The sequence below is a fragment of the Erythrolamprus reginae genome, chromosome 2 (assembly GCF_031021105.1).
Source record: "Erythrolamprus reginae isolate rEryReg1 chromosome 2, rEryReg1.hap1, whole genome shotgun sequence".
Lineage (NCBI taxonomy): Eukaryota > Metazoa > Chordata > Lepidosauria > Squamata > Dipsadidae > Erythrolamprus > Erythrolamprus reginae.
Genome location: NC_091951.1, coordinates 95071204 through 95085852, shown reverse-complemented (window position 1 = coordinate 95085852; position 14649 = coordinate 95071204). Strand labels below are relative to the sequence as shown.

Below are 14649 nucleotides of genomic sequence, written 5' to 3'. Positions count from 1 at the left end.
TCCACTCCAAAGGGTTCAGGGAAACTTAATGAAGCTCCGGAGTGCGAAAAACAGCCCAACGGAAGTTCAGGAAACACATAACTCTGGCAATAATTGCTGAATTTCAATGAGAATCAAGGGGTGGCCTTCAAAGTGTACTTAACATATATAGTTGTGGTTGGCTCTGGGCCAGCTCCAAGGACTGTGGGGGTTGATGTGAGCGAATCCTCCCATTGTCAGAGGCCCGTTTTGCTGCCGGTTGCTTCCGACAGTGAAGCGTCTGGGGAGGATTCTGAAAGTGAAGTGGGGTCGACGGAGGAGGTGAGGACAGGCAGCCCATTAGATAATTGCCCCGTTAGTGAATCATCTTCCTTATCATCATTAGATTCTGAAGGGGAGACATTCATAGATGTGCGCAGACGCAGGGTGATGTCAAGGGAAGAACAACTGCGTAAATATTACAGGAAATAAGGGAGATCACCTGTGGCCGGGGTAATTAGGCGAATGGGGCTGCTGTGTTAAATAGCCAGCGTTGCTGCCTCTGGGCGTGGAAGTTTATCCGTTTGATGATAGTGAGAACTGCGTTTTACATCAGGATTTCACAAGGAATCTTTGACCTGTTTCAAGACTTTTATTATTTATTTATTTATTTATTTATTTATTGATTATTTAGATTTGTATGCCGCCCCTCTCTGCAGACTCGGGGCGGCTCACAACAAAATAAAACAATTCATGACAAATCTAAATTATAATTTAAAATATTTAAAAAAACCCATTTACTAAGCAAACATACATACAAACATACCATGCATAAATTGTATATGCCCGGGGGAGATGTCTCAGTTCCCCCATGCCTGACGACAAAGGTGGGTTTTAAGGAGCTTATGAAAGGCAAGGCGAGTAGGGGCAGTTCTAATCTCTGGGGGGAGTTGGTTCCAGAGAGTCGGGGCCGCCACAGAGAAGGCTCTTCCCCTGGGGCCCGCCAACCGACATGGTTTAGTTGACGGGACCCGGAGAAGGCCCACTCTGTGGGACCTAATCGGTCGCTGGGATTCGTGCAGCAGAAGGCGGTCTCGGAGATATTCTGGTCCAATGCCATGAAGGGCTTTAAAGGTCATAACTAACACTTTGAATTGTGACCGGAAATTGATCGGCAACCAATGCAGACTGCGGAGTGTTGGTGAAACATGGGCATACCTAGGTAAGCCCATGACTGCTCTCGCAGCTGCATTCTGCATGATCTGAAGTTTCCGAACACTTTTCAAAGGTAGCCCCATGTAGAGAGCATTAGAGTAGTCGAACCTCGAGGTGATGAGAGCATGAGTGACTGTGAGCAGTGAGTCCCGGTCCAGATAGGGCCGCAACTGGTGCACCAGGCGAACCTGGGCAAACGTCCCCCTCGCCACAGCTGAAAGATGGTTCTCTAATGTGAGCTGTGGATCGAGGAGGACGCCCAAGTTGCAGACCCTCTCCGAGGGGGTCAATAATTCCCCCCCCAGGGTGATGGACAGACAGATGAGATTGTCCTTGGGAGGCAGAACCCACAGCCACTCCATCTTATCAGGGTTGAGTTTGAGTCTGTTGACACCCATCCAGGCCCCAACAGCCTCCAGACACCGGCACATCACTTCCACTGCTTCGTTGACTGGACATGGGGTGGAGATGTAAAGCTGGGTATCATCAGCGTACTGATGATACCTCACCCCATGCCCTTGGATGATCTCACCCAGGACTCTTGGACTAACTCAGTTTTTGACTCAAGGACTCTGAAAAGGGGTAGCTGTGACATCTTCACAGCTGCTTTTTATCTGCTGTTTTTGTTTTGTGTTCTTCATAGCGTTCAAGGCTGTTGACTTGTGGGAGAGCACTTTAACTGACTAACAGTGTGTTTGGAAGTATTTTCCCTTTGATAAAACAACTTTAGTTCCTTTACAAACATGTGTGTTTGAATTTCTCTTTTTGGACTTAATTGGGGGCGCGCAACGAGAAGCCCGCCAGAACATATACTGTAGTCTTCTTAGCATCTTGAACTTTCAACCAAATGGAACTTGATAAGGAAAAACAACAGAAAACCAAATACATTGTTTTATTCATTTTAAATGGCGATCTTTTGTCTCACAAAGCCAGGCTTTCCTTTTAAAACAAGAAAGGCTTTCTTTTTTCTTCCTTTATTCCATCTTTATTGCACAGTCACATGATGAGGGGGAGGGGAAATCAGATATCCTTCTTCATCCAGAATATGGGTTTCCCTTTCAAATCCCGATAAGGTGTTTCTAAAAGCGTCTGTTCTTCAAATGCATTCTCCAAAACCCTGGGAGAGGGAGGTTTCCCGGAGCTTGGCTGTCCTAGTGAAAAGGCTCTTGGCGGAGGCACTGGAAGTGGGAGGAGAGGAGGAGGAGGAGGAGAGGGTGGAAGAGTTGGGGCAGCAGAAGCAAACGGGGAGGCTGACGGTGAAGAGTGAACCAGAGCGTTGCTGGACTGGAGAGAGGATGGGTGGGGACCAGACAACGGAAGACGGGAAGAAATGGTAGCTGTCCCTGAAGGATAAGAGCAAGAAGGCAATGAAGGGGGCGCTACTGAGCCAAAAGGAGAAGAAGAAAGAGGTGCAGCACATGGCGAAGGAGGGAGGTTTGCTCCGCATCTGCTTTGGTAAGATGCATTTGTATTATGCTTCCCAGATTGTACAGGAAGCTCCGTCGTACTTCGAGGGGTAGAGAAGTTCTCCAAAAATCCCATAGGTACCAGAGAACTGATGAATCCAGTCCACTGGACAGGCTTGGACAAGCTATAGCCCAGGTGGGCATAAAAATGCTGCTTGTCATGCGTGGTGAGATACAGATGCTGGTAGCCGTGGGCTTTGGCAAAGTTCTCAACAGCTTCCATCAACTTCCGGCCGTAGCCCTTCCCGCGGAGAGCCTTGGCAACCACCACGGTCTCCACAAATAAACTGTTGGGTTGGCCAATCACACGGGATAACCTGGCATGTCCCAGAAGTTGGCACTGGGTGTTGGACGTCTTCCCTTCGGCAGTTTCCTCCGTGAGCCTCGAAGTTCTGATCAGTACTAGGCACATGGGGAAGTTGTCGCTCGATTTTTGCAGGGAGTGGATACGAGAAGTCCGGCTCCGTTTCCACTCTTCGTTGATGAGGTCAGCACAAGCCTCCAGGAGGTCAGGCCTCTTGTGAAGGGGGACTGCTGTGAGCATCTCGGAAACCGAACCCATTTTTTCTCACCGTGATGAAACTTCACAAGCGAGAGGGGGAGAGTTTGGCGCACTCCTGAAAGCACAAACGCAATGAAATGTGCTTGCAATACATACTTACTTACTTGGCAGAGTTAATCATCTCATTGACATTACAGGGAAACATCAAGTTCCTTGCTTTGTTTTGCCTAGATTAAACCCAAATTAGCGTCCTCGAAAATACGCCCAAACAGCAACAAAAGGACTTCATACAGAAATCCATTTAACAGCCACATACTGTACATTGAAATAAACATTATCTGCACCACCCACCATCATTCTATTATCCCAGCAATTTCCCCAACCTGATCCAGTAGTTTCAAGAAAGATTGGGGTGCAACTTCCGTTTGTGGGCCTGATAGCTGAACATGAACAAAATTACCATTTGTTAACCAACAAGCAGAATGTCTATATGTCCTACCACTCTAAATAAGACATGCAAATGCTAGAGATTACATATAGTTGCATGATATTAAGAAAAAAACAGTCTAGTAACTCACACCCTCTTCATTGGAAATAATATACTGCTCAAAAAAAATAAAGGCAACATTCAAACAACACATCCTAGCTCTGAATGAATGATTCTCATTGAATACTTTGTTCTGTTCAAAGTTGAATGTGCACAACAGTGTGTGAAAATGATTCTCAATCAGTTTTGGTTCCTAAGTGGACAGTTTGATTTCACAGAAGTATGATTTACTTGGAGTTATATTGTGTTGTTTAAGTGTTCCCTTTATTTTTTTGAGCGGTGTACATAAATTCTATTATTTTTAAAATACAAAAAGAAGGTTGTAGGATTCCTCTTTATCCAGCAATAGAAGACCATTATTTTTTCAAAAATATGTTACTCTCTCTGTAAAACCTTTGCTGAAATACCTGGATCACCTGGTCACAAAAGATGGTCTCTGTGTTAAAAAAGCAATCTACTCTAAAGGAACCCAGAAGTCCAATTTGCTCTTTTATCTTCTCTCAACAGTGAAGGTGAATCTAGTTGTTTTAGGTAGGAAACAAGCCTTGCGTTTAAAATGCTGTAATATGACATCATTGATGGGTAATGTCATAATGGCTTCACATCTCTGGTCCTTACCAAGTGATACCAGCTAAATATGGCTCTTGTTATGCTTTCTCATTTCTGCCTGCCATAACCCAGACATGAGACAATGCAATCCAATCTAGTTCAATCCTTTATTTGCCTGCACTTAATGGACAGAAATCGACTGGACTAAAACCACCGTATTGCCTTTTCTCCTACTAGATGTATCCTGAGAAATTCTAAGGTGAGTTTAGTCCAGCTCAGGACTAAACAGTCTGTTGATCCAGGCTTTTTTTTGGAAAGGCTCTAAATTAATAAAATACACCCCCTTCTGATGCTGTGAGATCCCATTCCATCACAATAGCCTAAATCATGCCTAGGTAACTAGGGCACGCAGAGTTGCTTACAGCTCTCATGTTGTCACAATAGTTTGAAATTAGTAGCAGTCTCCTAGTGTTGTTTGGCAAGAACATGTAGTATTTAGGATACTAGAACAATCTTACGTGATCATTTGAGCTCTGGAAGGAACAGCTCAAGCAAATTGGGAGACTGTTTGAATGTTTCTCCAGAGCGTAATGCAATACTTCCTCCAATGTCTACCAGAAGCCATAGATGTGGCAAAGTGCAAGAAGGTAGTATGTTGAAACATTCCCATAACCAGTCACAGATGAAGTACTGATGTTTCCAGTTAGACCACAGAGTGAGTTGCACATATGTGAATCAAATATGAATATGGAGCAAGGCACACTTTTGTTGAAGGGAAGCACTTTGGCGTGTGGATTTGAAAAGAGAGCATATCATACATTTGGTCCAGTTGGGGAGGTACAGGAGACTTCCCCATTATATATCAGTAACAAAGAAAAAGGGAGATTATTTAAAAGAACTCAATCCCTCTAACTCAGTGATTTTCAACCTTTTTTGAGCCGCGGCACATTTTTTACATTTACGAAACCCTGGGGCACATTGAGCGGGGGTGGGGTGGCTAAAAAAAGTTTGGACAAAAAAATTATCTCTCTCTCTCTTCTTCCCCTTCGCTCTATTTCTTTCTCCCTCCCTCTTTCTCTCCCTTCCTCTTTCTTTCTCTCTCTCTCCATCCCTCTTTCTCTTCCTTCCTCTTTTTTGCTCTCTTTCTCTCTTTCTCTTGCTTTCGATCTCTCTTTCTCTCTCTCTTACTTTCTTTCTCTCTTGCTTTCTCTCTCTCTTGCTTTCTTTCTCTTGCTTTCTCTCTCTCTTGCTTTCTTTCTCTCTGAGCTTCGCGGCACACCTGACCATGTCTCGTGACACACTAGCGTGCCGCGGCACACTGGTTGAAAAACACTGCTCTAACTCATTTATGTTATTTACAACGTTTATACAATTGTCAATTTCTCAAGCAACTCTGGGCAGCTCCCAATTAAAAATCAAGACACATAAAATTGTTTTCAAAGCATTAACATTCAACATACAATATTAAAATAACAATGCAGTTGTTAATAGCATGACACCACTCTGTGCTCATGTGCCATCACCTAATCTCTCAATTTTGCTTGTCTTTAAAGCCTTACAGAAGGCTAAAAGGGTAACAGGCATGCAAAATTTCAGCGGCAAGTTTGCAAAACTATAGAGGCAGGGGCTACCATGTAAAAGAAACATTGTCTAGCTCTTTCATCAGATGACAACTTTATGGGAAAAAACTAGGAATATGCCCATCCTGTCTGACCTGGTTGCACAGGTAGATGTCCTTAGGGAAAGGTGGTCCTTGTGGTCCTCTGTCCCTGTGCTGTAAATGTTTAAAGGTGATGACCAGAACTTTGAATTGCACCAGAAACTGGAAGCCAGTGCAGCTTGTGCAACAGAGGTGTTACAGAGGCCTATGTAGGGGTCTCGCTACTGTGTGTGGTGCTGCATTCTAGACCAGGTGAAGTTTTTGGCTAGCATGCAAGGGCAGCACCATGTGGAGCGCACTGCAGTAATCTAAACGGGAGGTGACCAAGGCATAAATGGCCATATGCAAGGCCTCCCAGTCCAGCAAAGGGCACAATTGGTGCACCAGACAAATCTATGCAGTCCATCCCCCCATTTCCATAACCATCACCTGCTCCAGGAGTGGGGAGTCCAGGAGGACCCCAGAATCGTGCTCCAGTTCAGTCCAGAAAAGTATCACCCCATCCAGAAATAAAGACCAATAATAATCTGGTCCTGGGGGACCCTCCCCATCTAGACCTTTATAGACCCCATACTCTTGTCAGCACTGCCACTGCATCTGAGATGCCATCCAACCCACATAAGATGCTCTTGGAGGTGGGATTGTCTCTCCACCTTACCTAGTCAGGAATGGCCAGAAGAGATAGCTACCATTTGCATATTTCTAGGTAGGACACTACTTTTGTTCTCTTTCTTAGATGTCCATGTGCTAAACAGACATTAATAAGCAGAACCTGTGATTAAGGAACTACCAAAAGGAAACCACACCTCCACCAACACTGACAGCCAAGTTACTGAATATAAACATGGAGCGAACTCTATAGTCAGTAGCGCAGATGATATAACCTAGTTGAGTAATGAAATGTCAGGAAGCAAACAATCAAGACCGAAGAATACCAAGAACTCCAAAGCTTTATAATCGCTCCTTAAAGATGGGAAAATTCTTAAGGCTGAGCCAACAATATGCTATTTGAGTCTCTTAGCAGAAACAAAGGTTGATATAAAATAATGAATTATTTTGCATGCCGATGTTTATGTTTGATATGATTCATGTTCTTTCAATAATACAATGCAAATTTTCAGCCACTTTAGCCATAGAATTTTGTCAGGCAATTGCCTACTGCAAGTTAGTTAACTGTACCTCATTTTCCTAGCTGCACAATATCTTAGTACCCTTAGAATCAGAGATGTCACTGTGCCCACCAGCATAACTTTTCACATTAATATCAAAATGGAAGTGGTCATATTACAAAGCAAAGCACTAATACCACTTTAATGGCCACATTCTAAGCCCCAAATGCCCATGTGCCTACTGGGAGCACACTCAGGGTTTTATTTGAAAGTACATACACCTGATCTGAAAGAAAAAAAAGTAAGTAGAGGTGGTAGGAAGCAAGTAACAGGTAGCATTTAATAAAATTGATAACTTATGGTGTCTCTTTGGCAGACCAAACAGGTATCACTCTTTGTATCAAAACACCACCCAGATATGTCAAAAACTTACTTTTTAAGCATCTTCAACAATATATTTTAGTAACAATATACTGTATATTGTTATTATGGGAAGAAATTGAGAATTTGCCAACTGATTTACAGTAAGGTTATCTTGCAAATGACTTTTTAAAAATGTTCATTATCACTTACCACAAAACAGGCACAAAAATAGTAAGCCCATTATTCTATGGAAATTGTGCAATGGTATTATAATTGTGCAAGGTGTTGTTTAGAACTATGTAACTTGCCTTATATACATATTTTTGAAATCACCCTTGGCAAAAGAGAGAGAGAAAAATATATATATATAATAATCCTAATGGTGGAACCACAAATGTTTTGGAAAATTATCCTAATATGGATTAAAACACTGAACAGAAAGCAACATCCCAGGTAAACTTATTATCCTTTTCACTAATTGGAATTCTAACTACATCAATTCTAATCTATAGTAAATCAGGTATTCCTTCCTTTATTAAAAACAGGATATTTTGGCATATTTCATAAGACTGATTTTTATCAGAATTCTGGAGTTACGATTAGAAAATACAGATAACACTATGGTAATGGTACCAAGAGAAGAGAAAAAGAGAGTAGTAATGAGATAGGAGAAATGATTAGGCATTGACAATGGCTTTCTTTTCACTCCTTCTAGTGATCAACATCTGTAGCTTGGCCTCTTCTTACTAATCTCAGCTTGATATTACTCTCAAATTGCTTTGCTTTAAAATGGCAAGAAAGCATTCAATTGTGGAAAACAGGCATATATTGGATACTGTAGCCTAGAGGATAATTCTTTGCCTTACAAGGCAAAGGTTGCAGGTTCAAGTCCCAGTGGGTATGGCTAGCTGATGAGGCCAAAATAAGGCCGAAATAGATCTATCCTAGTCTCCCTTAATTTTCAAATTCAGCTTAAACATGTGACATATATATATATATATATATATATATATATATATATATATATATATATATATAATATAGTATATATATATGTATATGTATATGTATATATATATATATTATTTATTATTTGAATTTATAGGCTGCCCTTCTCCAGTGAACTCAGGGCAGCATACAAAAATAAAACTAGAATACAATATAAAACCCCAAACTATTAAAAGGAATTCATCCATCAATCATCCATTCCACTAACATACTACTGGTTTGAAAGTTCTAGTCAACCACATTTCTGTATTTGGCTCCTTTGATTGGGCAAAGATTCTCATTCTCTCTATTTTAAAATTACTTAGGGAAAGGTATGCCTTCCTCAGTTAACTCTCAAAAATCAACCCATTTTATATATGACAATAGATCCTGTTCCTCTAAAATGTAGGCCTCAAGAGCATTTAATTTGCAACCCTCCTTGCCAAGACTTAAGGCTGCCCATTCCTCTACAATATCTGATCAAGGAAGCCAAGAATATCCTTGTCCATGTACTAGTGCATAAGAAAAGTGCAAATGGGGGGGGGAAAGCACGAAATACCTTCAATGAATGGGAGTTGCCTCTTTCTCCTTAGAAATTTTCTGCTTGTCAGTTAACACCTAGTAGAAACAGTTCAGTTGCTTTCACAAGAGCACGGCAGGAACTAAACATGTTCTCCTTGTCCATTACTTCTTTTAAAGAAAGAAGAGGCTGCTAATTTGAATACTGGTAAAAGGGGAAGCATCTGAAATGTAAATTAAGTGTTGAACTGCCCAACCCTTGCTTTCAAAGGCTGACAACCTTTCCCCAGCTCAACAATCATAAAGCAGATAGCAAATTCTAAGGGGTTCTCAATGAATCTTTAAAAAAAAAACAATCCTTGCTGGAAAATCAAGGCAAATATAGACAAAAGCATTCTGACAATCTGTTCTCTAATAAATGACCATCCAGTATACTTTATCAAGCAACATCCAGTCCTATTATAAAGACAACAATCAGGGTTACCTAGGGTGGAACATTGGACAAAGTAGGGCAGGTTGAACAGGCAAACTAGATTGACAGCTTACCATGCCCTAATTCCTCCCCAACACTTCTGCATTCAGACTACACCATTAAAATGCTGTCTGTACAAGGGCCCCTTAGCTTAATTTATAGTGCCTTGTCACCTCCATCTCTTTGTTAGTGTGTCTAAGCCAGTGTGGCATTGAGGCATGCTCTCGGTTTCAGATATTTATTGACCAACTGAGTGAACACGCAAGAGAGGCACAAATAATTTTTCTGCCAGAAGTCACTGTTTCAATGCTTTCCTTTCAAAGCCGTCACAGTCCCATCTCATATCTCTTAGCCGTTTCTAACACTCTTGAGAGTGAAGGAACACTGGCTTGTGATTATTTTAAATTAAAAGTCACCTATCAATTTAAGTCTTATAAGTTCAGAGAATCACTCAAACATTCCATACATCCATGTATACAAACATAACATGCCATTCTTTCCTTTTTATTTTGTATCCTTTTTCTTTAATGTGTTCATGCTCTCTCTCTCTCTCTCACACACACACACACACACAAACACACACACACTGAATTACTCTACCTCTCCAACATTAAGAAACTATCATCTTTCCCCCATAAGAATTCTATCCACGGATATTAGCAGAACACATAGTGAAGGAGGAATGACAAGTCACCAAATATCTATCCAAAGGACACTTAGTTGATTTAACCACTGTGCTCTGAGCTGGGTCCTGGACTTCAGGCTGAAACTTATTGGCACTCTTTTTCTCTTTATAGTAACTATTGAAACAGCAAGGAAGAGAAGATTCCTTGAGGTGATGATAAGTCAAACACAACCATGATGCAGAAGTATATTTGCACCTACTGTATTGCTGCAGTAAAATGCCTTTTGCATTCCAACTACTACACCAGTATTTCCCAACCTTGGCAACTTGAAGTCCAGATATCTTCAAGTTGCCAACGTTGGGAAACACTGTACTACACAGTGTAGAAGAACAACCAGTTTTCTGCAATAGTAAAGGATCCAGATTCTGAAAACCAAAACTAGTTATGTCTAGTTGGCTATACCTGGACTCTTCAGAAGAATGGTTGGCACCTTGACAGAATCAGGAGCTGCTAATCAACATATCCCCTCCTGGATGGGATCTGCTGTTTCTGGAAGCAAGATTTCAATCCCCTTCAAAGAAGTCTGCTCATAAATCATGTTGTACAATCCACTGTCTCATGTCCAGAGAGAATATGGCCAACGACCCATCTCAGCTAAATTTATTGCTGTCTCTGGAAACCCTTGAAATGAATGCTTAGCTACAAAAAGGCTAAGGCTAAAGGTCACCTCTATAAACAGCATCATGCTAAGGAACAGCAAGTGCGTTAGTGGTAGTCTTCTTATCATCATAAAAAGGTGCTTGGTCTTTTTAAAGACAAAGGTACATTATACCTGGGTTCATTTTTTTTAAAAAAAGTACATCTCCCATTTAAGGTCAACAGCCATCTATGAAGATAGAAAAATGTCCTTATTGAGTGTACAGTACAATTGGATTCCATACATATTGTTGATTTAGGAGTTAATTGATTTAGGACCCAACCCAGGTAAAGATGTCCAAGGTTCTTAACTCAACTTTGCATTTGCCAACAAAGAATAAACTGCAGGAAAGTCTCAATCTGTTTTTTTAAGAAATCATATATAGGAACTTTGAAATAAAATGCCAACTTACCCTGAAGGCTATTTCACCGCACAAAAAGTATAAAACAAGCTTCTTGTTCATAATGTTAGATGGTGTCTGGTACTATTTATTTTATTTATTATTTATTTATTTATTGGATTTGTATGCCGCCCCTCTCCGTAGACTCGGGACAGTTAACAACAGTAATAAAAACAGCATATAAAAATCCAATATTAAAACAGTTAAAACCCTTATTATAAAACCAAACATACATACAGACATACCATGCATAAAATTGTAAATGCCTAGGGGGAAAGAGTATCTCAGTTCCCCCATGCCTGGCAGCAGAGGTGGGTTTTAAGAAGCTTACGAAAGGCAAGGAGGATAGGGGCAATTCTAATCTCTGGGGGGAGTTGGTTTCAGAGGGCCGGGGCTGCCACAGAGAAGGCTCTTGCCCTGGGTCCCGCCAATCGACATTGTTTAGTTGACAGGCCCGGAGAAGACCCACTACCTTTTGTGACTAACAAATGTTACCAAAAGGCATACCCTTATTCTTTTTTTACTTACGTTGTTAATTAGAAACGATACTACCTAAATTTATTACCACTGCAGACTAAAACTGGTGTCCTCCTACATTGTCCAAACATTATCACTTCTCCCTCAAAGCAAAATCAGTTCTGTAACTCTAATATGCTGTGCAAATACCTCAGGAAGAGTCAAAGCCTAGTGAATAGTCTGATACATGAAATCTGAGCCCAAACCAGAAATTTGAGAAAGAGTTTCAAAATTAACCCACCCTAATAAAGGCAGGAGAATGGGGAAGCACTTCTAAACTTGTCACTGCCATCTATAATAAAACTAGAATTCAGGAGGTTGTTTTCCCAATCTGAACTACTTCAAGCTGACCAAGGAGAGATTCAACCTGGAAATGAGAAGAAACTTTCTGATGGTGAGAACAATCAACCAGTGGAACAGCTTGCTGGCAGAGGTTGTGGAAGCCCCATTACTTGCCACCTTCAAGGGGAGATTGGACTTCCATCTGTCTCAAATGGTGGAGAAACTCCTGCTTGAAGGCATGGGGGTTGGACTAGATGACCTACAAGGTATTTTCCAACTCAAATAATAAATCTAAATCTAAAGGGCCAACAGTCCCTTAACTCAGTGAGCTCTACTTCCCATCTGATCCCAATGTAGTTCGTAAAATCATATACCAAAATGTCCTTCCTGTTAATGACTACTTCACCTTCAACCTCAGCAACACACAAGGACGTAATAGACCCAAACTAAATGTAAACCACTCTAAACTCAACTGCAGAAAATATGACTTCAGCAATGGAGTGATCAATGCCTGGAATGCACTACTGACTCTGTGGTTTCTTCCCCAAACCCCCAAAACTTTAACTTTAGACTGTCTACAGTCGACCTCTCCCCATTTCTAAGAGGCGTGCATATTGTCCTCTTTTATCATTACTTCCTACTTATGTTATGTTTATACAAATTGCTACTAACCTATACATGTTTGGTAAATAAATACAATAAAATAAATAAATAAGTGTGTGAGGATGAAAGTAGAGTATTATTTTTCAATTCCATAAGGAAAACCATCCCTGAAGCACCTTAATCTTCTAGTCCCTATGTGTGTCTGTGTGCGGCTCTAGCTATCCGAGAATAGACAGAGAAATTGCCCTATGCCACCCATTCAAATTCGGGGCTTTCTTTTCAATGAATCGCCTCTCTCGCTTTTGCCAGCAGAGTCACTCGGGACTTTTTGGCTTTTTTTTTTTTCAGAAACCCTGAAAGGAAAAAAAAAGCCTGGTACGATCTTTTTCCCCCCTTAAACGACGCGAGGTGTCAGCAAAGAGCCAGCCACCGGGCTGCAACCGGTCCTCTCCAAACTATACAAGGCGGATAGGAGGAAATGCGGGAAGATCCCTTTAGTTGTTGTTGTCCGCATTGGTTTGGAAGGAGCTACTTTTTAGGACGCTTCACTTCCTTCGTTTTTGCGGGCTGCAAAAGGTAAAGAGCCGTTTATGCCTTCGATCCTTAATAAGCACCTTTTAAAAAAAGGACCCGCCATTCAACCCCGGCGCTTCCCCCGCTGCAGAGATTCATCTCCTTTTATGGGCACAGCCACCCAAACTCTTCTTCTTCTGGACCAAGAGAAAGAAGAATTCAAGGAGCGGTCAGCCAAATCTATTGGAACCCTCCCCTCCGCCCCGCGATCCCTGCTTTCTCTTTCTCTCCCAAATGAATATTCTCCTACTCGATCTCCCGACCTCCCAAAGGACAGAGGATCCCCTTTGAACTAATCCTCTGAGAGTCTCAGCCGAGGACGCCCCTTTGCAAACCCTCATCCGTGCCCAACCCACGTTAATGCCCAAAGCGGGTTTAATTAATCAATACTAACATCGTCGCTAGCAACCGCGAGGACTGCCGCGCGGGCACGCTCTGCCTTTCCAGCCACCCGAGCTCGCCCACCGTCCCGCACGTCGTAAAGTGGCGAGGGCAGAAAAGTTCCGCCCCTTCCATTTTTGTGTATGTGTGTGTCTCGAAAGCGACACTGCCCTCTAGCGGCTGGGAGGTTTCCTTCTCTTGGAGATTGCCGTTGTCCTTTTCCTCACTTATACTTTTGCGAACCGGTTTCGGTTCGGTTTTGGGTCCTTTCGAAGTTCCGTGGCATCGAATGAAAGAAAACGGAGGAGTTACATCATCTTAGTAAAGGGAGGGGGAAAGGCAAACGTCTGGGCAGAAACGTAGGGCCGGCAAAGGAAGCGTTAACATGTGCATTACTTGGTGCAGAGTCAAGAACGCAAGGCTAGAAAGCGACGGAGTGCAATGAAGGAAAGACGATTCGGTGCTCAGCGCGTGAAGTGTTGGGGGGGGGGTGAGAGAGAGAGAAAGACAGAATCTCCACAGACGTACTGCATGCTGTTTACAGTGATAGCCAAGTGAGGGATATATTCAGTTAGTTAATATATATAAGTAATTTAAATATATGAAGTAATGCAATGTGATATTTATATTATTTAGAATTAATACTTGGCTTGCAATTCCAAAGTCTTTAAATTGCCTTTTGAAAATGAGGAGGGCGAGCCCTGATAAAATTTGTTCACCAAGCAGCAATGTTGATTCAGTTGTAAAGGAACTGTATTAAAGAAAACAGCATGCCTACCTAATTCTTAGCTGGCTGGAGAATTCTGGGAGTTGAAGTCCACAAGTCTTAAAGTTGCCAAGTTTGGGGACCCCTGGTGTAGACGGTAGAGTAAATTGAGGAAGGAAAAAAGAAAGGATGAAGTCTGGGTTCTTTGCCTAGGCTCAAAAAATGGAAAACAAAGGCTACCTGTTTAAAAATTTTAAAAACACTGTGAGAAAGGAGGTTATCTACTTTTGCTTGGAAAGACTGGTTAGATTCAGGTTAGTACAGATGGTTAGTACAGATGGGCTGTATTATACTAACTCAGCTTTAAAAAGTTGAGCATTATTGTTATATGAAAAAGAATCCCTTTTGTTTCTTACAATAAAATATTCAGGGCTCCTCCTTTTGCATGTTTACCAGGAATTAAGCTTCAGTAAACCTACCACATCTATAACATGGTATTTTCTGGATGTTTTGAATTA

At 41.7% G+C, this 14649-nt stretch overlaps 1 protein-coding gene across 1 annotated transcript; it reads right to left on the bottom strand.

The window, feature by feature from the left end:
- Positions 1–2050: 2050 nt before the first annotated feature.
- Positions 2051–13538, bottom strand: NAA80 (N-alpha-acetyltransferase 80, NatH catalytic subunit). Its single transcript, XM_070735805.1, has 2 exons — positions 13439–13538; positions 2051–3256 (listed from the first exon to the last, which is right to left on the bottom strand). The coding sequence occupies exon 2, from the start codon at positions 3199–3201 to the stop codon at positions 2194–2196; it is 1008 nt and encodes a 335-aa protein (XP_070591906.1). The 5' UTR covers positions 3202–3256; positions 13439–13538; the 3' UTR covers positions 2051–2193.
- Between the last annotated feature and the right edge of the window lie 1111 nt (positions 13539–14649).